The 24,540-nt window shown below is 37.5% G+C and overlaps 4 protein-coding genes across 5 annotated transcripts; 1 reads left to right on the top strand and 3 right to left on the bottom strand.

Annotated features, from left to right (window-relative positions):
* Position 1: 1 nt before the first annotated feature.
* Positions 2 to 1,099, bottom strand: LOC115620208 (pterin-4-alpha-carbinolamine dehydratase). 2 transcript variants are annotated; one of them, XM_030513345.1, is made up of 3 exons: positions 911 to 1,099; positions 717 to 852; positions 2 to 434 (listed from the first exon to the last, which is right to left on the bottom strand). In XM_030513345.1, the coding sequence occupies exons 1-3, from the start codon at positions 1,054 to 1,056 to the stop codon at positions 135 to 137; spliced, it is 582 nt and encodes a 193-aa protein (XP_030369205.1). In that variant the 5' UTR covers positions 1,057 to 1,099; the 3' UTR covers positions 2 to 134. The 2 variants fall into 2 exon arrangements, with proteins under 2 accessions (XP_030369205.1, XP_030369204.1); XM_030513344.1 differs by having other exon boundaries at positions 717 to 855; positions 911 to 1,097.
* A 247-nt stretch (positions 1,100 to 1,346) lies between these two features.
* On the bottom strand, positions 1,347 to 1,680 carry LOC115621732. The gene is made up of 2 exons (XM_030515462.1): positions 1,651 to 1,680; positions 1,347 to 1,592 (listed from the first exon to the last, which is right to left on the bottom strand). The coding sequence occupies exons 1-2, from the start codon at positions 1,678 to 1,680 to the stop codon at positions 1,347 to 1,349; spliced, it is 276 nt and encodes a 91-aa protein (XP_030371322.1).
* Positions 1,681 to 1,849: 169 nt separating this feature from the next.
* Positions 1,850 to 6,505, bottom strand: LOC115621441. The gene is made up of 3 exons (XM_030515095.1): positions 6,226 to 6,505; positions 2,679 to 2,951; positions 1,850 to 2,615 (listed from the first exon to the last, which is right to left on the bottom strand). The coding sequence occupies exons 1-3, from the start codon at positions 6,325 to 6,327 to the stop codon at positions 2,016 to 2,018; spliced, it is 975 nt and encodes a 324-aa protein (XP_030370955.1). The 5' UTR covers positions 6,328 to 6,505; the 3' UTR covers positions 1,850 to 2,015.
* A 1,781-nt stretch (positions 6,506 to 8,286) lies between these two features.
* LOC115620696 (general odorant-binding protein 99b) lies at positions 8,287 to 9,240 on the top strand. The gene is made up of 2 exons (XM_030514066.1): positions 8,287 to 8,379; positions 8,449 to 9,240. The coding sequence occupies exons 1-2, from the start codon at positions 8,335 to 8,337 to the stop codon at positions 8,884 to 8,886; spliced, it is 483 nt and encodes a 160-aa protein (XP_030369926.1). The 5' UTR covers positions 8,287 to 8,334; the 3' UTR covers positions 8,887 to 9,240.
* The last annotated feature ends 15,300 nt before the right edge of the window (positions 9,241 to 24,540 follow it).

The following is a 24,540-nucleotide window of genomic DNA, read 5'->3' as shown; positions in this document are numbered from 1 at the left end:
ATAAAGTATGTATGTAGCCATGCGTATGTCAGGCAGACTACCATATATTAAGTAAGTCCACTTTGGTCTGAGTTTTTCAATGAATATAGGACAAAGAAATATGCATGTATAATATGCATACTTATGTATTAAATTTAATTGAACAATTTTGCATGCGTATCAAAGTATGTAGCCATGCGTATGTCCTGGCTACTTAAGCCGCCAACGTCGTGGGTAGACAGTGTGACTTGGACCTTGTTGTAGCAATTGAACCATTCTGGATGGTGATTAATTTTCTCCGCCAATAGGGCCACTCCAGTCATAAAGCTAAAAGCCTGATTAAAGTCACTGAAAATGAATTCTTTAATGATGGCGTCGCGACCATTAACGAGACTCCACCCAGCATCTAAAAGTGGTTGCAGTTTTTCAGTGCGTTCTTGTTCTGATAGTTTTGCCTGTGTGGGGAAGGGAAAAAGTTTTGTCTTAAGTAAGCAGCAAGTACATATGCATATTTGTATGCAAGTCCATATAGGAATAAACAAAAAACTGAATGGACCCTCAAGACATAAGTACTGTTGAGATTAAACGTTTGTGAGCTACAAGTGCATCTATGTATGTGTATAAAGAAAATGTGCGTCCCAGGTATACACAAGCAATATCCATTATATAGTGCCTAGTACAGGGCCTTATCTGAGATCGAGTTCTTGGTTTAAGAAATAAAAAGATTTGTCACTTACCACCATTTTTCGCTTTTTCGCTGTGGTTGTATTTGCTGATGTTATGGACTTTTGTTGCGTGTTAACAAACCTGCGTTGGCCACTATCAGTTGATGCCTCCACTCTTGTTGCTGTCGTGTACAGAACTGAGATGTTGCTACTGCGCGTAATCAAAGCTTCTCAATCTAGTCATTGGACACTACGAATTTACTCACCACTGCTCCCCGCTGACAATCCATCTGTTAGCTCTTTCTTTCGCATCGGCACCGAGCAACTGCCATTTGCCTTTGTTGGCGAGAAGCGAGCTTGCTACTTTTCGAAAGTTGAATATACATTGCGTGTACCTTTTTGCTAAACTCATTTGCAATACGAGTTTTTATTTACGGCTTTCGCAAGCAGCTGCTCGGCTGCCAGTGCTTACATACTATTTATTTTTAGAATTGGAAACGGTGCAAGTGATGCCAACTTGTTTTAATAAGCAGAGTGCGCGATTTTTGAAATTAATGTTTTTATTATATTTATATGACTTTATTTAAGAGAGATAAAATAAATTTGCTTGCCATTTCTGCATTGTGTTGCTTACTGATTCTTTAAAAAAAACTATTCTATGTTCATTGATTTTATTCAAATGAGTTAAAATATTTGTGTATTCTATTTGTGAACATTATTGTCCATTTCCCCGTTTCCATAATAATCGTAATCCCCATTAGCTGTTGATGAGGCTAATATTTTTGAATGCTCAGAAGAGGTTGCCATTTCTACGGCACGTCCTGTTGTCTCCAATGGCGAGATTGTACTGTTTTGACGCCACCGTAGACTATATCGACTACGCACAAATGGTGGATGAGTGATGTATGTAGTATTGCCGTAAGCTGTGAAGAATAAAACTAAACAGCATGCAGATCAAGGACTTTATAATCTTTAATACTGACTAATACGAACCAATGAAATAGCTGCATAAAATCAGCAGAAATATATACTTCATTTCGCAAGCCAGAACAAATTCAAACTGTGCATTTGTGCGATTTTGGGACTGCATTTATAGGATTGTTTTCGCACAGATAACTTTATTCCCCAGCGACTTTAGCCACGAAAATAAAATCGATGATTGTCCCGATTCTCCCTAGGGAATCCCCATTGGTGAGCTTACAAAGTTCATTAACCGCAAGTACGTGAGTTTTATTTTGTATTACTATTTGTGGTGATTCCTATACTAGAAGTGGTTGAACGACATTGTACATGCATTAGAAATGCTTAAGAAAATACTAATAAATATGTGCGTATATAGTACAATGAATTCTACGTTTAATTTAATTTATTTTATTTTTCCATTGGCTTGAAACGTTTCGGACCGGAAGGTATCGGCGGTGGAGGAACGTCAGGTACAGCGCTGTTTTTGCTTTCCGAACCATTTATAATATCTTCAAAGCTCGGTATCTGGGTAAAGTTATCCAAGGGTAACGACACTAGTGGCTGCATCTCTGATTGTATGTGTTGCTTTTTATCTGATTGATGTGCCTGCTGTTGCGGCTTAGTCTGTGCTGAATTTACATAACCATGGCTCGGGTACTGCTCAAAAGGGGGCAAGTATTGCTCCCGACGGTAAGGATATCCCGTGTTGTCGTAAATGACGGGATATTGACTGTACGGATAGGATGGCAAGTGAATGGGAGTGTTGTTGTTAGAGTATTGGGAAGACACTGGTATGAGCATTGGTGGCAGACCCTGATGGTTTAATTGCAAAGGCAGGTGTTCTTTGGTTATGTCCTTGATGTCAGAATTAGAACTAGTAACCGGCTGACGCTTATTTGGATCGACACTGGGTAGACGCTGCCCGAGAGGCACTTCACTTGGATCGTTGGGATCTAAAGTTTCATAGCTCGGTGTAAATTCCTTTCCCTGTGTTATAGGATAAGGCAGCTGTAAGCAAAACAAATATATAGAATAATTAGGGCTATTGGTTGCATTTCGTCTTCAACTTACCCGCTCATTAGGTGTCAGACCCGGAACAAGGGGCTGGCCAAACCTTACTGAGGGCGGACTGTAAAAGGCGTATGGATTGTAGGGCCCAAAAGGCGTATATCCTGCCTCGTGAATTGTGGGCTGTATTAGAGGATACGCACGGCTTGAAGTCAAATTGTCATCAGTGGTTATTAGAGCATTGTAAACCTTCGGCTTTTTTCGCAAGCGCCTTGCGTCCGCAGTCGGTGCCTCGTTCAGACTCAATGCCAAAATTAGCATCAAAAGAAACGTTTGCTGTTAATAGAATTAGGGAAAAGGTTTTATGAAATACCAGAGTAACTTGAAGGTTGGTCACCGTTTCACTTTCATTGTCTGCTGTTGTTGCTTGTCTGTCATTAAGAACATTTATCGCTTTTGGTACAATTACCAATGCTCTTTTTATTGATCACGCGCTTGCTGATCAATCAATGAATTGTTCCATTGTTTGGGCAAACGTTGACGGAAGTTTAGAGGCTAATAGAATTGCTGGTGCTGGGATGCTATAAGGAAGCGGGTTTATACGTTAGGCTAACGCGCATATTGGTTAATATGCCGACTTTAATAAAAAAATTATTATGGAGCACTTTTTTGATTGTTGGTTTCACCGAGTTTTGTAGGATCACTACAAAATATTAAATTGGATGGCAATTTTCAGCAAATATAATTTTCCGATTCAAAATTCTGATTTTTGTATAAGGAAGTAAGGCATTTGTAATTGTTAGTGCCGGCCGCCTAACTAGTGTGCACTCACACTCACCTTTAAAATTTGGCAATCATTTATTGTCCCCGCTTCACAGCTACTTATTGCACATATGTACACATATACATACATGCATTTCCCAGAAGCAATCAAACGTCATGTTATCATTTATACATACTTATACTTATTTGAATGATAAAATATTTTACCCAATAATATAACATTTAAGGATTAAACAGGCTGAATGGGAATATTGTTAAGAGAGGGTAGAGCATTTCACGTTGTCGATAGTCCGCAAAAATCGTGCACGACTTTCAAAAATACATATGTATATACTTATGTACATACATACAAAATGTATGTAAGTAGCACGTCAGATCAACTAACGCGATTGAATTCGTTATGGATACTAAAGCTGCTGTTGCAGCCAAACGTCCAAAGGTTCAACTCAAAGATATAATAAACACATGTAGTGATTGTTGGAATTCGCCACACATAATTAGTTTTGAATTGAAATGTAGCTTGTTCCTTTAATTGGATTACTATGGGCTCTGTCAGTATGGGGCAACGTGAGGCGTTCCGCTTGGGTCCCATGTAGCTTGGCAATGAAATTTAGAACACCCTGTTTTGCTTTTCGTGATCGCCAGCCCCTTAAAAATTTGCATAGGTATTCTAGACTAAATGGCCAGCTGTATATAGCCATGTCCGGTTAAACAAGTTCGTTACATGCTGGCACGGAAATGCGTCGGGGCGTGCAGCGGCGGTGCTAGCGCAGTCTGTGACCGAGTTTTTCGTCGATCTTGATCTTTACAGACATGCACTCTAATTGCTTAGATTCAGATTACACCTAGATCTGATGGGCTCGTTGAGCACGGTACGGTGCACTGCTCACTGTTTGCTGTCTGTATGCAATTTGTTTTGCTTTCCATGCGTTTCACTTTGACTTTCCATGCCTTTTCATGACCGTGGCCACAAAAACAATCCCACCTACGCGCATTTCTCTGTACTTTCGTTTGCCCAAAAGTGAAATAAACGAACACAGTACACTATGAGCACCGATCAAAATATAAAATCAATTTTAAACGCTTTTCCTTTTCGCATTTTGTACGTTCGCTGAGCAGCTGTTAACGTTGTTGACGTCAACAGTACTATAACTGGGACTTGTCTGCAACTCAGTGACATGAATCAAATCCACTAACAAAAAATTCAATCATGACGACGGCATCTATGAGTGCACTTCATTGCTTAAAATTGGGGCATATTAAGTGGCAAATATCAAAAAACACGACGCAAACACGTTTGAATCGAAATTAGAGCAAGAGCTTCGACTTTAATGTAACAAGTCATTCAAAATAACAAAATGTTTTCCGAACCATAGTATCTTGTTTCCAAGTTCCCATATTCCAAGTCATATTTTCTAGTTCCAGAAGGGTTATACTATAGAGTTACAGGTAGAAGCAGGTATGGCAAAGTCCATGCTATGTATAATGTACAGGTAATACGAATTATAATACGAATCGATATAAAGATGTCCGCCTGTTCTTCTGTATAAACACTGTGTTCTTTTGAAAAATATCATTTGAGAGATTATGGACAGCCTATCGACATGTGAACTACTCAAAAAACAACTACAAACAACTAGAAAAAAGCTAAAGTCTGGTGTCCCGACTTTGAAATACTCTGTACATATGTTTAGAATAATTATATAAATTAAAAAAAGTAAGAGAATTAAAAAAAATTCTTTTGATCGATTTTATCTCTTTTGATATTCGAACTCACGCAAAGGGTGTATAATTGCACATATATCTAAGAATTACGGGAGTTCGAGAAAATCGAGATTTGCATGGGAGAGGGGGGAGGAAGAAAAATTCCAAAATACACATTTTCTGCGTATTCACATAAGGCATGTGGGACTAAAATAGGGTGTCCGTAGGTCTTATAGTCTCCGAGATATAGGGAATTATATGAATGGAAAATCGGGAAACCCCCCATAGGGGGAAGTGGGGGGTAAAATTAAAAAAATAAAACAAACTTGCACAGCGTACACACATAACGCATCTTTGTGCAAAGTTTGGTGTCTCTACCTCTTATAGTCTCTGAGATCCAGGTGTTCATACGGAACGACGGACAGACAGGGCTAGATCGACTCGTGTCGTCATGCTGATCAAGAATATATATACTTTGTGGGGTCTGCCACGTTTCCTTCTGCCTGTTAGATTTTCAGCTTCCGCAAACCTAATATACTCTTGTACATTTTATGTACAGAGTATAAAAATATAGAACATCGGATAGTGCTAAATTGAACACTTTGAATCAATTCCTCTAATATTATTGAAAAATTTCGGAATTTCTTTGAATTTCCATTAGGCGAAGAACCGCAATCTACAATTTTGGACATAGTTATGTTAAAGAATCTAAAGAATAATTTTTAATTTTATCTTAATTTTTAAAGTAAGCAACGATATGGTCATAATCATCGGCTCGATTTTTATGACATGAGGAATGTGAATGATATTTAAGGTGTGTCTAGTCTAAAAAATACCATACAATCGTTTCTTGAATTAGCCTGCAGTGCAAGTTTTGCCTATAGTATGTGCTATCAAGTCGGTGAGTCAGTTATTCAGTTCAGTCCAGTGCTATGTTTAAGACTCGCGCTCTTTACCACTCGAAAATCAACATCAATAATGGTTTATTTCTAATGGCCTTATGGCTTATTAAACTCACTGCCAGACACTTAAAAACTGAAAGTGTGGCCAAAAGCGAATGATAGGGAATGTGGGCAACTGATGTAGTCGTAGATGCATCATGGAATCAATTATCATTATTTACCTTTGTTTTTTGCATGTCGTCTGCACAAAAGTGGGCTGCGGACATGCGAGTTTTGTATGCGAAGTGCAGTAGAGGCTCAAGAAAAGCCCAAAAATTGCACATAAAACGTTGAGCTCAGTGTTGCACTTGGGAACTTGATGGTAGCCTTAGCTTGATTTAAAATGCACAATTTGTAATGCGGCGTTCGCGTCACGTAATGACTTTGAAAACAAGTTGCTATAAATTATAATACAATGTATACGTACATATGTATGTATGTTTGTGGCTCAGTTATACTTGTCCTAAGCTAAAATAACGCCAACAAACACGAAACTAAACGAAATACACACTTTCGACAATTTGCGCGCACTTAAGCAGTAACGGAAAACATTTTTTAAAACCGCTGAAATAATTTAAAACACGGAAAGACGCTGAAGTTGCGGCTTCAAGCTTAAGCTGTAGCTGCTGACGGACGACTGACAAAGGCGACGGTTGCGCACGCGCGTTTCTTATTGAAATTGAAGCTGGTTGCTGGGAATGCAAACCTTTTTATACCTTCCATTTTTACCATGAGACAAACGGTGTTCGGGGCTCGCTTTTCGTGCCGTTGCCTCGGTGGCGTAGATTCGCCGCTTTCTTTGTGTATTATTATTGTGTTTGGTGCTTATCGATCTTGTAAAGGAACTTTTGCACTTCGATGAGGATTTTATTGTTTAATGTACAATTCGTTGATGATGGTAACAAAAAACTATACAAAGGATTGTTCGGAAGATATATATGTACATATGATCCACATATATATCTACAGTAAAGGATAGTGTTTATTTTTGGTTCTCTCTTCCGATCTACAAGTCGTAACGAATCAACTTAGCATGTTTCACTTTTATTACAAGATTTCGGAACTGCTTGCCTTGATGCCACGATGTAAACACTCCACTCATCATTGCCAGCGGAGAGATGATAAATAGATATTATGGGGGATATTATATGGCTGCTTGCTGTTTTAGCAATCCGCATCATTTTCTTTGCTGAAACTTTCACTTTCCCTTTCCTCCATTTAAATGGACTACTTTTCTTTTTCTCTTCGGCATATTACAGTTAAATTTATGTTAGGAGGCAATTGGGATCATTACTTGATCATTTTCAAAGCTACACGCTAACCATAAAAGATTTCTCAATTCTAGTAAGATTATTTAGTACACATTTATTCTACAAATTGTAGGAGTATGAAAAATATCTGAATGTCATATGCTAACAAAAGAAAATATATATAAATCTTTCTAACTTTTGATCTCCCTTTTCTCTAATTTTTGTCCACTTAGCATATTGAAGGTATGTGTAGTGTGGTTACTTCAAGTAAGGACGGTGTATTTTCGTCAGTTAATTTTTTGAGGTTGTATCTATAAGACAAAGAAAAAATGTAAGCAAGTATGTATGTATTAGAAATGAACTGGCGGCATAGCATGCTTACAAAAGTAGAAATGTATGAAACTGTTTTGCAATGTTTGTGAAAGCTTATAACTAGATGGCGCTTCAAAAATTTGAAAAAACGTCTCAATTTAAAAATATAAACTTAGCAATCAAAAATTTACATATATATACGAGTATATATTCATCTCAGTAGAGAGCTGCCAAACCTAAATTAATGTTGTCTATTGAAAAATGAATATTTCTAGAATATTTACGTTCAGTTTTAGGCAACACCAATAAATGTACAATTTTATATACATATTTGTGTAGGAGGTTTAAATATATTTTCAAGTTAAAAGTACCGATTAGTAAGTAGCGTACAAGACACAATTATTCGAAGTTTAGATTGTTTACCGTTTAGGGCCCGATTAGTAAGTAGCGGACAAGACACAATCATTCGGAGTTTAGACTTGTTTACTGCTCAGGGCCCTAACATCTAGTGCCATTGTTGGGTACTGCTCAGCTCAGCGGCATTGATAACACTTTCTATAAACTAGACGAACAAGCTGTAATCTCTTAGAGCGACCTAGAAGGTGAATTTAAAGATAACCAGTTGTTCAGTTGTCTGTAAGTTAAGGCGGTGACTATAAAAGCATATACAAATGTGTAGGGCAGCAAAAAGTGCAGTTTAGTTCTACTTGCGTATTTGTACTCGCCGCAATGGAAAAATTTGTTTTCTTCCTACCGTTCGTTGTCTTTGTTTTGGTAAATCTTTGGGCATGGAGTTAACGTGAGGAATCAGTCTACTTGTATGTGGTTTATTTGTTGCCGCAGGTAAAAGCTAATCACGAACATCATCATGCTGCGAGTCTCCATCACGAACACGAAGCTGCCTATGTGGTGAAGACTCATGACGATCTAATTAGGTATCGCAATCTGTGTGCCGAGCAGGTAAACGCTAATGTCGATGCTGTGGACAAGTATAAGCAATGGAAATATCCCGACGATGAGACCACGCGTTGCTATCTAAAGTGTGTCTTCGAGCAGTTTGGATTTTTTGATGCCAACAAGGGATTCGATGTCCACAAGGTACACGAGCAGTTGGCCGGAGGAAGCGGCACTGTCGATCACAATGATGAGACGCATACGAAAATTGAGAGCTGTGCCGACAACAATTCTCAGGGTAGCGATGCCTGCACCTGGGCATATCGCGGAGGCATGTGTTTCCTACGCTCCAACCTTCAGTTAGTAAAGCAAAGCGTTCATAGCTAGACAACGGAAATACTGAACTTCTAAAAAATTGCATGAACCGAAAAAACTTTCGATAGTACCTTGGCAATATGTTGAATAATTTTCAAATCTCTTTAAAAAGTATATATTTTCTGTTATGAAATTAGATTTCCATAACCAACAAATAAATTTATGCCTCTCTTTTTTTATACCCTGGAACCTAAAGGTACCACGTTCTGGCGATGCCGTTAATTAACAGTTTTGGCTGCAAGTATTAGGGATTCCTTTTGATACTAAAACTTAAGGTTGAACTTTAGTTATATTTATTAGAAATTTCTTTATGATTAAAAGGATAAGCAAAATGATACATTCGAATAACACATCATGTACAGAGAAGGTAGTGTTCATATTTTTAATTCAGCTCCCAATCAACAATGGTTTGCTAAAATTGCAACTGCAATTATAAGCGTTCGGCTCAATGCGCAAAACGTTCGAGACTTCTCCTTCCAAGCCCTGATGCATGTTTATTTAACGTTGAAGTCAAACGTAAATTTGCATACCCTGTACCTTATGTTAGTGCTTATGTGTCCGTATATGAAGTTGTGTCGTGATAGGTGAAATTTAAAAAATTGTACAGCCATAAATGTAATCTCTGTCTAATCTTTGCTAGCAGCTGTTGTTTATGCTGCTTTGGCTCAATTCTTTATTGTAAACATAGCATACACATGTATGGGCTGACAGAGTAGCAATCCCGAAGTCAATTAAAACTAAGAATGGATTACATAAGCATATTTGGCATAATAAAATTAATTTATTCATTTTATTGAGGACATAAAATTTTAAGTTATTTATACTAATTTGGTGGGATTGGGTACAGGGTATTTAAGGGTTTGGTCCGCCCGGCTTTAGCATTCCATTCTTGTTTTGCGTGCCATTTTGCATTTCACCTCATTGTTTTGGCTTTTGAAACGAAAGCTTTGATTTGTACTTGTATTTTGACTGTGACTTCTTCATTAAAAAATCGCTGTCGCCTTTTCACGCTGCAATTGATTTTTCCGCGCCATTCAACTTGTACATATGTCGTCGGTTATTTACAAAGCTAATCTCGCTTAGACTTATAGCTGGGAAAGAGTCAGGGGTAGACCAAGCATAGCAGGTGTGTGCGAATGCTAAAAAACCACTTCGATCAACCTATTCAATTATTTCTTAATTAAATGTTGGGTAAAAAAGCTTCGTTGCCGTCGTCATTGCCGCTATTGCCTTCATCGTCATGGATGTGGTTATGTACGCCATTGAGCGCTTCGTCCATAGGCACTTGAAAATTTTTTGAAGATCGCGGTAGCATGACTATGGTTCATTTGATGGCCAAGCTATATATATATATAATATATATATATATATATATATATATATGTACATATATTATGTACATACTATACCCCTTTACTTAATTCATGGATGAATTTTCCCTAACTACTGCAGATAATTTATTACTTATTTCATCTTTATGTCAGGTAACATTTCTTTTCTCACAAATATTTCACATTTATCCAGGTATCTGCGAACTTCTTTGCTGCTTAAAGTTGCTTTATTACAGGAAGAACTCTGTATGATCTTAGTAGTGCCCAAATCAATTTTTAAAATCTTCAGGATAGGCCGAATTTGAAGGCATATTGTTGTGTTTATTAACAAGAATAATTACTAACACGGTTGACTTAATGTTTTCTATTCTGCAATGGTCTGCCTTAATGAGTCGAGCATAAAAATCGCTTTTAAATTTAATGGTCTGCGACTTGTTTCCTTTCAACATTGTTTTTATGAAGAGGACATGATTCACTCAGCCCTCTCAGCCAATGGGCCAATCGCTGGCGATGGCGACCGCTTGGCAGCCGCGCATTGAAGCTTCTCTAATTGCAACTTTGAAACTCAATTGAGTAGACAGTAGAGTTGTAAGAGTGGCCACAGAAGGCGGATAAGAAGAAGAGAAGCAGGGGTATGAGTACAAGGAACAGACGGGGTCACTTTACACGCCACGTACACACCAATTAAACATTTTTTTGCGGTTTTCGTTTATGCATAGAAAGTACACAGTTTAAACTTGAGTAGGGTGCAGTTTTTATACATTTTTGTACTCTCCCCTAAATCCCCGCCACTCTCTTTGTAAACCTCCTCTTTAGCAGTCTGAAGCATGCACACGTGTGTTTTGTCTAATGCAGAGCTTTTAATATGAAGGGACGCTGTCTGGACATTGCAGGCAAAAAAAAAATGCCTTTGTTCCTCCCTTACCGAGTATGTATGTATATACACATATGTATGTATGTGGGAATATCTACATATATTATACATAAAGCCTATGGTAACATTGCTATATCTGCATTTTATTGCCTGAGTTCTGCATGAGAAATGCGACAGTAAAAACTTTTACTCCATGCTGCTCCGCTGTCGGCTCCTAAAGGCGTTGCCTGTCCAAAGAGGACGACACATTGTGCCAAAGTTTACGCAAAAGTTGTGTAAAGAAAGTTCTGCTAAATATTTTTGCGCAAATGCTGGCAGCCGAGAGCACAAATAAAGAAAGAAAGTTGGAATTCTTCCCAAGTCAAAGTTTTATTTTACTTGCCAGCATTCCTCCACTCGACTTTTAAAATTTTTAAACTTAATTAATTATTAATTAGCGACACTGGCGGAGGGCAAACGAACAATCGTGCGGACGCTCGAAAAGCCAACAAAGTGCGGGCTATGGAAAGAAATCTAAAAAATAAAAAATATATATACCTATAACAAAATTTATGTAATAAAAGGCGCATAAAAGGCAATGGAACTCCAGCGCAGCCAACGCAAGACCAGCGCAAATGGGAAAGTGGGAAGCAAAGGGGAGTGCCATCAGGAAAAGACCGGGTCAGCGTATGCAGCAGAGCTTTTGTCGAGTGCAGGTCCGCGCATTAGCGCAGCTAAATTAACGCATAAAAATGTTAAATGTCATGGGTGGGAAAAGTAGAATTGGCTGAGTTGGTTATGGATTGCGCTTGAGTATGCTTGTCCACTTGCCAGCTTGGACTTGCAATGGCACTGGCCCTAATGTGGTAATTGGAATTAATTTAGCATTAAGCTGATGCTGCGGCTGTATTTCTCTAGCAATGAATGACGTAGCGGAGAAAGAGAGAGGCTCGCAAGTATATTTTATATATTTTTTCTATTCTATACCACATTTTGAAATGCGGCCCGTCGTTGGCTGTTAAATATTTGCACTCCGTTTGCGGAAATGTGGAAATGTAAAAGGAAAGGGCGTAATGCGAGTAGGCGTGGGTGTGCACTTGGACAGTGTCCAATATATTTTTCTTTGCGAATGGTTAGCATACTTTCCAGCGCTATCGTCATTATCGGTCTTCAATTAGCGTCGAGAGCAGTAGCGGATGGGGGTAAATCAAAAAGCTGTGTGCTACCCGCATTTTAATTTATGATTGCGCTATTAAACTCAAAAACAGCAACAATATCATGTGCACCACAAGACATTTTAAAAGGATTGGAAATGGCAAAGTGAATAAAGGGAAATTTGCAATTGCTTGCAACCTATTGATATATTTATGCTGCTATAGCAACCTACTCTCATACTTGTATTATAAATACACTCAAAAAAACGAAAATGTAGATGTAGTGTTACTGGAATCCTATCTATATTAATTTGTTTAAATTAAAAAGCACCAATGGGTAAAATTAGCTTTGGCATATAAATGTAGTGATATGGCATTAAAGCTTTTTTTTTATAGAATACATACATATACATATTTAGGTACACCGTTATAACTTTACAGGATATAACTTAATTTTAACAATTTTTTGCCATGAAATAAAGCTGTATGACTTCTCAATCAGTCACAGCAGAAAAACGAACTTTAATATTGATCCCTAACTAACCTTCCTTGAGGTAAACAACAACACATTTAATTTTTTTTGCAATATTTTTCCAAGTACTACTATTATTTTGACGTGCAAAAAATAACAAACAAACAAACTTGCTCTTAAAAGTAGTCCCAAACGAATGTTCTAGAAAAAGTGTCCGTCTAAGACGGGTGTCAGGAAATAAATATATTTTTCCAAGTACTACTATTATTTTGACGTGCAAAAAAAACCAAACAAACAAACTTGCTCTTAAAAGTACTCCCAAACGAATGTTCTAGAAAAAGTGTCCGTCTAAGACGGGTGCCCGGAAATAAAGGTGTCTATTACGGGAGTTTTCACAGTATTAAAAATATAAATTAAATGAGTCAAATTCTAGTAAATATTAGGAATTTCTAATGTGGACCCCAACTAGCTTATTTACTAAAATTGTAATGGGGAACAAATGTTAAATATTTAAAAGAGATGAAAGTGGGATATTTTAATAACGGGTATGGATGATCATGATATGTGGATTTAAAAGACTTCGATCTTTGAGAAAGTTAAAATAAAAAACAAAGAATGTTTTTTAACTTAAGAGACTAATTGCCTATTTCTTCGAGTGATCCCACTTGCTCTTTACGGTAGTTTCTTTTTATTGTTATCTGTTTTGCATGTTTGCGATGCGGAAGCAGCAACAACAACAAAAGCAGCTGAATCCTATACTCGACGTATTACAATCGACGTGTGTGCGCAGCCTTACTCTTACACACATAGACACTCAGTCGCTGGTAATACTCATTAACCTGCGTGTGCTGCAAATCCTTTTGTCTCGCCTGTCAAACAATTGCCACAATCGGCTCTCCCAACCTTACTTCCCACTTTCATAACGACCTCAGCCGTGCGTTTGCCATTGTTATAGATATATTGTACTATTTTACGCTTGATTACGGGCAAAGGATTTTCAGCATTTGCCCATATTACACCTCTCCACACTGCACCCCCTCCCACTTCCACTCTATTGTTTATTTGTATTTGACCGCGTTTGGCACTCTTTGGTTGTCACACACCGCCCTCCTGGCAACCATCAAGTGGATACGCTTATTATCCTTTGTTGACGTTCATGTACGTATACGCTGCAATTGTTGCCTGACCTGCTAACTTAAAATGCTTTGTAATATTATTCATAAACTCGATTAAAACATATTGTCGGCTTAGCCAAGCCCTGGTCGAATCTCGAGTCGATAGCAGTTTGGGGCGTAGCGGTCCATTGTTTTTCGGATGCCAACAGCACAAGCAGTTGGCAAGGAATCAAAAAACGCGCACAGCAGGTGACTTGCTGTTTGGCTTTTGTGTCAATGAATACAATAACCAAATTAAATATCCAAGGTGATGCAACAGCAGATGCAGCAGTTGGCGCTGTGAGAGACAACCAGCCGTATAGGGAATATAAATCTTTGAGCCACGTCGCCAGTACGTTGTGTTGACATATGGACTGAAGGGTTACTTGGATTGTCCCAGCAATAAGTTGTGGAGTAGCAGCTACTCGAAACTAATAGATACTTATCGCTGATCCATAATTGTACGATTTATAAAAATACCTACGGATGCTTGCATGTTTAACGAATTGTACATATTGACAACAATGCAGAGTGGCCCGCTCTTCAGCGGTTTCTGTCGGGCACACACCTTTGTATGATAAATAATTTGTCTATCTAACAACTTAGAGAAGTGGCCGCATTTATCATTTTAATGTTGATTTTGATTTGTATTTATGTGCTGGAATAAAATGCTGCCTGAGGACATGCATGAGAATGTTTTTAGATGGATCTCTTGAAATGGCAAACATATAATGAGAAACACTTGAGGGCAGACGGACCTCTAAAGTAAAGGGAACCTGTGCTCTTGAGGGGTTAAGAACATTTGCTTTAGATACAATTCATGCCTTGTGTACCTTTCAAGCCTGAATTGCTCTGCCTCAATTGTAAGACCAGACCAAAAGTGTTCCACTTGACTGCACGGCCTGCGAAAATGCTGCACCCTCGCACTCGCCTGTCCTTTTAAACTCTTAAGGATTTTGCAGTTGTGAAACTGTTGTTGTGCTATTTGTGTTGATTGTTGTTTATACATTTTACCGTGCTGTTGATTTTGGCGGCACACTGTAATTACAAGCGATTTAACTGCAATTTAATTACAATTTTTACCACACACATTGCGCAAATTGTACAACAAAAGGCGCCAAACAACTGCAGAGGTGCAAATTTTCTCATTGTTCCTTGAGCGATTGTTGCCTTTGGGAGTTGCTTTGCTACAGACAGGCAGCAGCAAGGGCATAGAGGAAAAAGCTTTGTGTTCCCTGTAGAACTTACAATTATATTCGCACTAAAAACACGCACGGCGTGAGTTGTTACCGCCATTTTGAAACCACTACCACCCGTTGCCCTTCAAGCGTCACTCGCTCTATTGCTAGGCATTCGCTTTCGGCTTCTTCGACGCCTCTTGACTTCTCCCTTTGTAGATGTTGCTTGCTTTCTTTGCATGGTACATAAAAAACGGATGAATTTTTACCTGGTGTGCCTCCTCTATGATTTTTTGTGGTTCTGCTTTCTCTCCGCTTGGCACTCTCTTCTGTTTGCATGCAGCGGGGCGTGCTTTGTAATTTGTATTTAAAATAGGTATATTTTTATGCCAAATAAACAAAAATGCCTTTGTAGTTATACAAATGCTCGTAATTGCTAAGCTTTACGTCGTCTTGGCTATTTCGGGATTTTATTTATTGTTCTTTAGTTGAAGCTAAGAAGCTGAAGTATTTGCCACATTTAGGTGCATTAATCGTGGCTAAGAAACACTAAAGCCAGCTATATAAATATTTGTCTTTCTTCTAACACTATTATGGCAAAAAAACCAAGGCATAGCGCTAGGAATCTACACTAATACGCAAGTAAATACTTAGGTTTTGATCATCCGTAAATGGTCAATATCCCAATTAAAAGGTATTGAACCAGATTAAACACAGATTAACTGTTAAAAAGATTTAAATAATTGTGTGAAATTCGATGGTTTTCTTAAAAACTATTTTGATGATTTTTTTCCTGAAATTCTTACGATGACGACAATTATTCGTATTGACCGTACTGGTTTTTAATTTTGCACATTTGAATTCATATAATAACAACCAAAATCTGTCTATCTATTTTCTGTGTGTATGTTTATACTCATGTTCAAATTGTATATCGAAACTGGTTATTATTTGACACACATTGTGAAGAAGACACACTGTAGAAACGTGTTCGATATCACGACCTTAAACAGGATAAATCAAAATTCGTAATATCTCATGTTTACTGATAAAATGTTGTACCAAACAATACATTTAAGTGGATTGGTTTCCATGTATAAATACATTTATAATAGCATCACAGCAAAGCAATCCGGGTACGCTGGGCAAGTATATTCGTTTTCTATAGACTTTGCAAATTTTTCTACAATAAAAACAAATGTAGGTACATGGTATAATAAATGATTTCCTAAGCTATTTACTACTTATATCTAGAAATTAGTTGATTAAGGCTTCGTTAGATGTTTGGTATGATTATTTCATCACGTAAGTTATGCTATATAATATTTATTACACATAACTTAAAATCTACATTGTTGTCTTTTTCGCTTTATAAATAATAGTCATTTGTAGTTGCGGTTACCAGAAATATTTGAATGCAACCACGCCAGTTAAAAAATCGACTCTGCACACGTGTAAAAATCAACCAAATTACACATACTCGTATTAATTAAAAGCGCTTAACTTGAGGTGCTTAGGCGGTAGCGTGCATGAAGAAGAACTAAACACTGAAGCGTGTGGTGAATATTTAATTTAATTAAATTCACTTGGAACATAACTTTGCACACACTCGGAACAATAAGGCTCAATACCGACAACGTAATCACAAAAATTTGCATAAATATGTCTTGGCAGTGTAGCCGAAAGGAATAAAGTTTTTCGGCTTCTGCGTATCATGATAAAGTTGAAGGTGACATGGTTTAATGGAGGAAGGATTGGGATGCAACCAAATGATGGCAGATTCCAGGACCAGCGATTAATTTAATTTGAAGTCATTTCTGTGTGCAACTGACAGACGAGGCCTAACAATGGGTAACAACATTTTCATATGTCAAATTTTTTAAACGGATTGTTTAAATTCGAAACTTATTAAAAAGCGAGAAATGCTATCGAAGCACGTGTCACACATAAAGTGTCGGTGGTTCTATTGTCCAATGACTGTGCGACTGCATCTAATCCTAATGCCGTCGGCTTAACGTCACAAAAACATATTTCTGTTTTAAATTGAAATACAATTTTGTTTCTGTTCTTGCCTTCTGTCCTTTGAAAGTTTGAAAAGCATTTGATTATTGAGGAAGATTGTGTCTGTTGGTCACAGTGTTTGGTAACTTTTGTCTGAAATTTATTTCAAATGTGTAGCCGCATTTTCTCTTTGCGGGATGTTTTGATGCGTGAATTATGCGTTTTGAATGTTTTTGATCATTTTCTCTTGTTTTTTTTTTTAGTATTTTTATTCTGTTGGTCCGTGAAAGTTGGACACATTTTTATGGCATGATTTACCCCTTCAATAAGTTTAGCCTTGCTCTAATAAACTTAACAATAACTGTTTTTTATCACTTCCACCCTCATGCTTTGTGGTTTCACCGCTCAGTAGCCCCTCCCATTAATAAATAATTCTAATAATAAATTAAATGCATCCGTTACAGAGACTGTATAGTAACTGGGCGAGTGTTGACTGAATGCTATGTATCGGGTATTTTTTTGTTGCTGTTTCCCAAAACGATTTGCACCCCCATTTCCTTTGCCATTCGGACTGACATTTATCCTTGGAAATCATAAACAAGCACACAAAAGCCGGGCAAACCAAACTGGTCCTTCAGTTGTCCTTTGTGAAATTTGTGTACGCTTGCATGATTTGGGCGCGGGATTCGAGGGGATTGAAATTCACAGCGAACGAGTTGAAAATGTGAACTGAAATTTCGAATTGTGTTACATGGCAAATCATTTGAGCGTGCCTTACCAAATTGAATTAAAATGCATGTTTAATTTGGGAGCAGCCGGCGGCATCGTATTCGAGCATTGTAGTAGAAAGTACATAAGTATTTACGGATATTGTGGTTAAAATTAATTGCCAATCGCAACACCTGGCAGCTCTCCATCAACAATTTAACAAGATTATCGGCATGAGGGGTTGAATGCTAGAAAACAAAATTTGTGCTTGGTGTTTAAAATGTCACCCACAGACATTCCAAAGAAGGCATTCGACAGTCATCGGTAGGCGAAGAAGAAACCTGCGTACCCCATTATTATATTGCTGATGGTTTTTGGCATGTGCTGGTGCTAACAGTAATTAGAGATGATCCATATTTAAGAAATTTTGTCACGAGTTTTGTAAACTTAACAAATATACATAATAATATTGTTAATGGATTTGGGGTATGTATGCACGATGGAAATAATCTTGGATCAATTTCATCAATTAAAAACTTTTTTTTTATAAAGTACTGTGTTGGATATAAATCCATGGTTGACATGCATTGAATTTCAGGAACAACAAATCACTAAAACATCAATATACCGTAAAAAGAGCAATACAAAAAAACAGATGTTTCATAGTTCTTAAGAATGTATTCACTTAAATAAAATATTGACCAATAGCATAGCGACAATTGTTTTTCTACAATAAAGATCCATAGCAATTATTAATGTATTAAAATGATTGCCAAAGTACTTGTATGTCACATATTATTACGATGAGGTCATCTCTAACAGCTTCGTTCTTGTTGTGATGCGATAAAAACATCAGAGTATTTCTTTCTCGCTATCTGCACACACTTCACTTCATTTGTAAATATAACAAAGTGCTTAGCGCCCGCGGCTTGTCCAGAAAAGGGGGCGTTATGATTATTACACTTCCGCACAAGCAACGCCAAAGTTGTGGGTTGAATTTTGGGGAGAGCCGACGTCGTTTATTGGCAATAATCGAGCCAGTGCGGTAGTCTACGCACCCTGTCCCTTGACTGAGTTTCGGTTGCGGTTTTGACATCTCCTCTTTGACCGGCAAGTGAACGACCGTAGCGACCCCAAAAATTGCTCGATTTTGTGGGAAGGTACACACACAGACAATGTGAAAGTGTGATTTTTTGCTTGAAATGCTTTTGCGCAAATGTCGACAGGCGCTCCCCTCGACTCCAATTGTAAACGAAGAATATGTTTTGGTGGCATTTTGAATTATGTGCATGTGCTCGAGCACTTATTGTGTCATAAGGCTCATCGGAGGGGAAAAGTGTGTAGGAAATTAAAAATTATCGTTTTCTATTATATGCATATTGATATTGCGACAGTGGTGAGCGTGTTTTTTGTTTTTAAATCGTAGATATGTTGGCAAAAAAAACATTCTTAGATTAAGTCAAACGGAAATATTTGTTATTTTTTTTTTAAAATACTTGTAACCCAGTTTAAAAGTTGTCAAGTTTATGAATTATTTTCAAAAGCCAGGGCAATAAACATCTGCTATATGAGAAACTTGATATATGCTTTGGAAATACATATGATTCGTATTTATTTTTTTATTTATGTCAAAAAACATTGACTGTCGACATAGGAAATATATAAAAATTATAAAAAGCATCTTATAAGCTAGAAAAGCCTTAGAAGGAGAAATCAAATCAAATTACAATAATATCTAATAAACGCCTCCGACCCGGTGGGGGAATATTATTTGCCCTTCGGCTAGCTGTGCCCCGTCTCACAGCCAAGTGTGGTCAGAGGCGTCAATAGATCTACCGATAAAAAAGAAAAACTTAAAAGAGAGAAGAAGCTTAGAAATACTTAAAAGCTAATTTTCGAAAAAGAAAAAAGTGAAAAAAAGGAAGATAGTTTCTTGTCGTTCTGGAACTGAGAAATTAAGACGACCTAATAGGCAAGGAGAATCAACACTACCGGCAATCAGTTGTGGAGAAATACAGCTCCAAGGACGGTCCTCCGATTAGCCAATGACGGAAGATTAATAAGTAAAAGTCTGCTCGAGTAAGGTGGCAAACGACACCAAACGCATGAGCAGTATTCTAGAATAGGCCGTACCAGTGAACTGCAAAGTATTTTAGTGGTATAGGGATCATCAAATTCTTTGGACCAACGTTTAACGAATCCAAGAACGCCCTTAGCCTTGCTTATGATACAAGAAATGTGAAGATTGAAGTTCAATTTAGAATCAACCAGAACTCCAAGATCTTCGACAGTAGAAATACGTTGCAATAATTCATTGTCAATCGTATAGTTGACAAGATGAGGTCTGGTCCGATAAAAGGACATAAAGTTAGATTTAGAGCAGTTAAAGTACAATTGGTTAACTAAGCATCATCTCTGCATGCAGTTCAGATCATCCTGCAAACGAGTGTGGAAGAGAGGATTGTTATATGAAAGAATGAGCTTCACATCATCAGCATACATCAGTTTGTGAGACTGTAACAGGATAGAAGAAAGGTCGTTCATAAAAAGAGTGAATAACAATGGACCTAGATGACTACCTTGAGGTACGAGTGGAAGACTAGCTGTAGTTAATATCGTTCTTTTCCGAGCTTTCTCTATTTTGTTTAACCTAAATTAGCAACATAAAACCCATTTCAAAACGTATAAACTTGAAGTCTTTTTACCATTTATAAGCTTGTACACATTGGCTGGGCGTAACACTTAATTCAGTACTTAAAGATTAAATTTCCTGGAATTAAGTGTGCTTCCTGCTCCAACCCATTAAAGTAAAGCTTCTGTGTTCTCCGCGCCCGATCTTGCTTTTCCATTTCAACTGAAACGGCAGCGCACAATAAAATGAACGCAAATCACTTGAATATATAAACTTATGTATTGTATATGTATTCATTACACATAACTTCATTTTGTTGGCATTATGTACGCATTCGCATTCAATATGATCCATTGTGATGGACTACGGGTGGCGGCGGCGGTGGCGGGGTGCACAATGAACACGCGAGTGGCCCATTTCGAGGCACAAAAGAAGGAGAACGCTTCTTGCCTTTTATTTTAAAATCGATCCATTGTTCGCATTGTGCAATGTGTTAAGTTGTGCGAGTTGTGAGCGTCCTTTGTGGTGTTGTTGTTGCGCATGCGTGGCGTATAAAATTTCATGTGCTAGCCTTCAAATTGCACCCAAGATACGCGCTCACAATTCTGTTCTGTATATAATTTTTATTAAAACTTCTTTGAAATTACTGGCAAGCCAAGTGCCAATCTCTTGCCTGGCTTTGTGAAATTGTAATTTAATTAATTATTGCGCAGCCTAGGCACTTCCTACGTGGCATTGTCCTGATAATTGTACTTGTAACTGATATCTGCAGTACGTATATGTACGTACTTATGCGTGTAGTATAATCAATAAAAGGCGCTGACAAACGGTAATTGTGCGTGTCTGAGGAAATAAAAGAAAAGCAGTTGAAAAACTATGTGGAGTCTGAGTGTATATCTGAGGTTTCCCTTAGCTGCAGTTTTGATCACCTTTCGCCACAAATTCTGGCAACAGAATGACAAGCATAGGCGGTTTTCCTATTCTAGGCACACATAGAAAATGCGTATATGGCACGAATTCCAACACGTGTGGAAAACCGAATCGTGAACACGATATAAAATGTACATCTTGTGTTTACAGACTATGTATGTCACATAAGAATAAATGAAATATGTGAGAGCATAACACATTTGAGAGTTATAAAAGACAAAATAACTTTGTTAACGATGCTGTTAAGCACACGCCTGCACACATACGCTCATATAATAAATTGTTGGCAATAGAGAGAAAACGACAGTACGTGAAAAATTCAGTGGCAGAAGCCAAATGATTTTGCTCGTTTGGCTATTGTAGTGTGTGTTGTGGGGGGCTTCTAGCTCATAGTAGGCTTTGAAAAATGCGAATGTTATACTAAACGTACTTAGATGCGAAATAACGAAAAAGAGGATAAATATGCAAATTTCCTTTTTTGTGTTTTTGCAGCATAGTTTAATATAAAGTTGTTAATGTGTTGAATCATTTCGATTCAGTGTAGTATACTTGGAGACGATGTAAGCATATTGTAAAAAGGAGGGTAAAAGGATTTTTTTTAAATCGTGCAGTTGTTGCAATACTCAGACGTCATAGACCCCATAATGGATGTACTTGTATATAACGGAGTATAAGAGGTAGGTTTACCAAACTTAGTATGCAGGTTTTTCTAAGTTCCGGAATTATCATGTTATCTCCAAGTCCCCCGAAATAGGCTTTTGGTTAAAAGTATGCTTTCATCATTTATAAATTATATGAGTTCTACAATCTTCAAATTTAATATGTGCATGTGTTTATGCTTTTGCGTCCAGTAACACCCGATTATCTATCCTCACCTAAATTTACATCGTGATATGTTAACTTAAAAGCCATAAATGACATAAACAAGGTGAAAATGTGTTTAATCGAAGAGTTTAGTATTATTGTTTGTAAGCTTAGTGTCGGTTGTTATTCAATGTTCATTATAGCCATAAGTGTAATCTGTACAGCAGAGGCTTTTTTATTCGGCTTGTTTTCTATTCTCAGAAATTTCATTTTGATACAGCGATTTTATAGTTAAGCAAATTTAAATAATATACGTAAGTTACAGATATGCCAACAGGACCATAAAAAACACATTTTCGAACATTTTCGGTATGTAAAGCAAAGGTCGTGCCTTGTCATTGTTCCAAAAGAGGAGTGGTGCACTAACCGCCCCATTGAGAACCGCTACCAATGCGCGTGTCACTTCAAATCGTTGACGATTTTAAGTGAAAGCCCGACAGCCTACAGTGGCCGTGTCTCTCTCTGTGGGTTGTCCAAGGAACTGCAAGGAATTCCGAGAGAACGACTTTGGTATTTCGCATGATTTAAATGCCGTTTTAATTGAGTTTTCGCAAGGCAGGCGACAAACCTCCCGTTGTCGAGCAATGCCAACAAGCGTTTAACTACATTTAAATGCATTTTTCTACCAGCTGTGGTAGGATGGAGAGCGGGCAGTACAAGCTATGAACATGTCGCATGCCTGGCACAAAAAATAAAACTTTTGTCGGCAAAGCAGCAACAACGACAGAAGACGCAAAACCAGCATCTGTTTTTGTCGATGCAACAGCAAGAATTCATATTAATATTTAAATAGTTGCGCAAAATACAATTTTCAAATTAACATTTCTATAAATTTCACTGAAGGAAAGCAAACGTGTCCCTTCTCGGGCTTAATATGGAAATAATTTGTACATTAGGTGCAAAAATATAAACTAGGCATATCTTTTTTTATATGTATAGTGTACCTATGTGTAAGCGCGTATGTATATGTTTATAAAGTATTTCCGCCATATTAATGGCTGCCATTATGCAGTACACATGCGCTTTTGTATATGTATAAATAAATGTGTGTGTGAAGCACTTAAATCTTTGAAACTTTTCTCATTGGTTGTTATTGCCTCGTTCTTTGTCCCCTTTTTTCTTTTGTTCAACACAACTCGAAATCAATATCAGTTGTATCCTTCAGCAACAACAAAAGGAACGGCTGATTGACAGAAACAATTCGTTTATGATCACACATACTCTCACACACTAATAACGCACAACAACCCTTCAACCCACTACTACATTTTGATTAACATTTCATTTGCGGCTTGCGTTTCCCTGCGTGTTCTATAAAATACAATACACATTTATTTGCTGCTTCTCTTGAGCGGACAACATAAAACAGAAAAAACACAACTACTCGAACAACAAAGCGCATAAAGACGAACTAACGTATATCCTTTTTTTTTTGCTTTTTTTCAGTCGCTTGTCATCGTGCTAAAGGGAGGGAAAGGCGGGGCAGACCAGGTAATGGGTTGCTTGTTGGTTAGTTTGCCATGCCTGGCACTTGCACAATAAAATGTATTTCTTTCAATACATTTTATTTTATTTATGTGTTGGCGTTCCTTTATTGTGGTCTCTGTCTTTGTTACTTCGGGCCTGGCTAGCTGGTTGGTATATTGCTTCGTTGACAGCCTTCCCACCTCGTCCTGTTTGCCATTTTCACTAGCTGCCATTTGCGCGCTTTCACTTTATTAAAAATATCGTTGTAAATAAAATTTTTTGCTTTGCATCAGTCCGAATTTATCCCGCTTTACTGCCAAACGCCTCCTTGCTCATTTTTGCTGCTTTTACTCTTTGTTTCCTGCGCGCTCACTTTTTTGAAGTAGCTCTTGAGTTACGTTGCCATTTTTGTGTGTATTTTGCTTTACTTTTCTTTTTATTTGAGCACTTATTTTGTATATTGTATTTTACCCGACTAAATGCGCCTTTTGTTGTTGCTTTTGTTTAGGTTAAAGTGTTGTAGAGTTGTTTGTGTGTTTTGTGTGTTGATATTATTTTAATTGCATTGATGTTTTGTAGGCAAACCGAGTATCTTCTGAGTAAGCCAAGCTATAAGATATCCCCAAGAATAATGTAAGATGCTCTCATTTCAAAACTACATTTCGTCTTCATACTTATTTTCATATCCTGTACCTAAAGAGTATTATAACATCACTTTATGTACACCCTGTACCAAAAGGGTATATATCCTTGATCATGATGAAAAGACGAGTCGATATAGCGATGTACGTGTGTCTGTATGAACGCAAAGATCTTAGAAATAGAATAACAAAACGAGTTTGAATTTTTTTCTGATGCACTCCCAACTTTCCTGATATAAGTAATTTTCCATAATTCAGTAATTTTTAGAATATTTTACTCA

This window comes from Scaptodrosophila lebanonensis, unplaced genomic scaffold, assembly GCF_003285725.1.
Source record: "Scaptodrosophila lebanonensis strain 11010-0011.00,11010-0021.00 unplaced genomic scaffold, SlebRS2 tig00000024-arrow-pilon, whole genome shotgun sequence".
Lineage (NCBI taxonomy): Eukaryota > Metazoa > Arthropoda > Insecta > Diptera > Drosophilidae > Scaptodrosophila > Scaptodrosophila lebanonensis.
Note: the sequence above shows the minus strand (reverse complement) of the source record. Positions and strands in the feature narration are given on the sequence as shown.

What these genes read in the sequence shown, in the direction of transcription:
- LOC115621732 (XM_030515462.1), bottom strand. Translation starts at nt 1,680, where the DNA reads ATGAAGTATATATTTCTGCTGATTTTATGC. An exon ending in TATTTCTGCTGATTTTATGC is followed by an intron (nt 1,593 to 1,650) that starts AGCTATTTCATT and finishes CCTTGATCTGCA; the next exon opens with TGCTGTTTAGTTTTATTCTT.
- LOC115620208 (XM_030513344.1), bottom strand. Translation starts at nt 1,056, where the DNA reads ATGAGTTTAGCAAAAAGGTACACGCAATGTATATTCAACTTTCGAAAA. An exon ending in ATTGTCAGCGGGGAGCAGTG is followed by an intron (nt 856 to 910) that starts GTGAGTAAATTC and finishes GATTACGCGCAG; the next exon opens with TAGCAACATCTCAGTTCTGT. An exon ending in CGAAAAAGCGAAAAATGGTG is followed by an intron (nt 435 to 716) that starts GTAAGTGACAAA and finishes TTCCCCACACAG; the next exon opens with GCAAAACTATCAGAACAAGA.
- LOC115620696 (XM_030514066.1), top strand. Translation starts at nt 8,335, where the DNA reads ATGGAAAAATTTGTTTTCTTCCTACCGTTCGTTGTCTTTGTTTTG. An exon ending in CGTTCGTTGTCTTTGTTTTG is followed by an intron (nt 8,380 to 8,448) that starts GTAAATCTTTGG and finishes TTGTTGCCGCAG; the next exon opens with GTAAAAGCTAATCACGAACA.
- LOC115621441 (XM_030515095.1), bottom strand. Translation starts at nt 6,327, where the DNA reads ATGTGCAATTTTTGGGCTTTTCTTGAGCCTCTACTGCACTTCGCATAC. An exon ending in ACGACATGCAAAAAACAAAG is followed by an intron (nt 2,952 to 6,225) that starts GTAAATAATGAT and finishes TTCTATTAACAG; the next exon opens with CAAACGTTTCTTTTGATGCT. An exon ending in GTCTGACACCTAATGAGCGG is followed by an intron (nt 2,616 to 2,678) that starts GTAAGTTGAAGA and finishes TTTTGCTTACAG; the next exon opens with CTGCCTTATCCTATAACACA.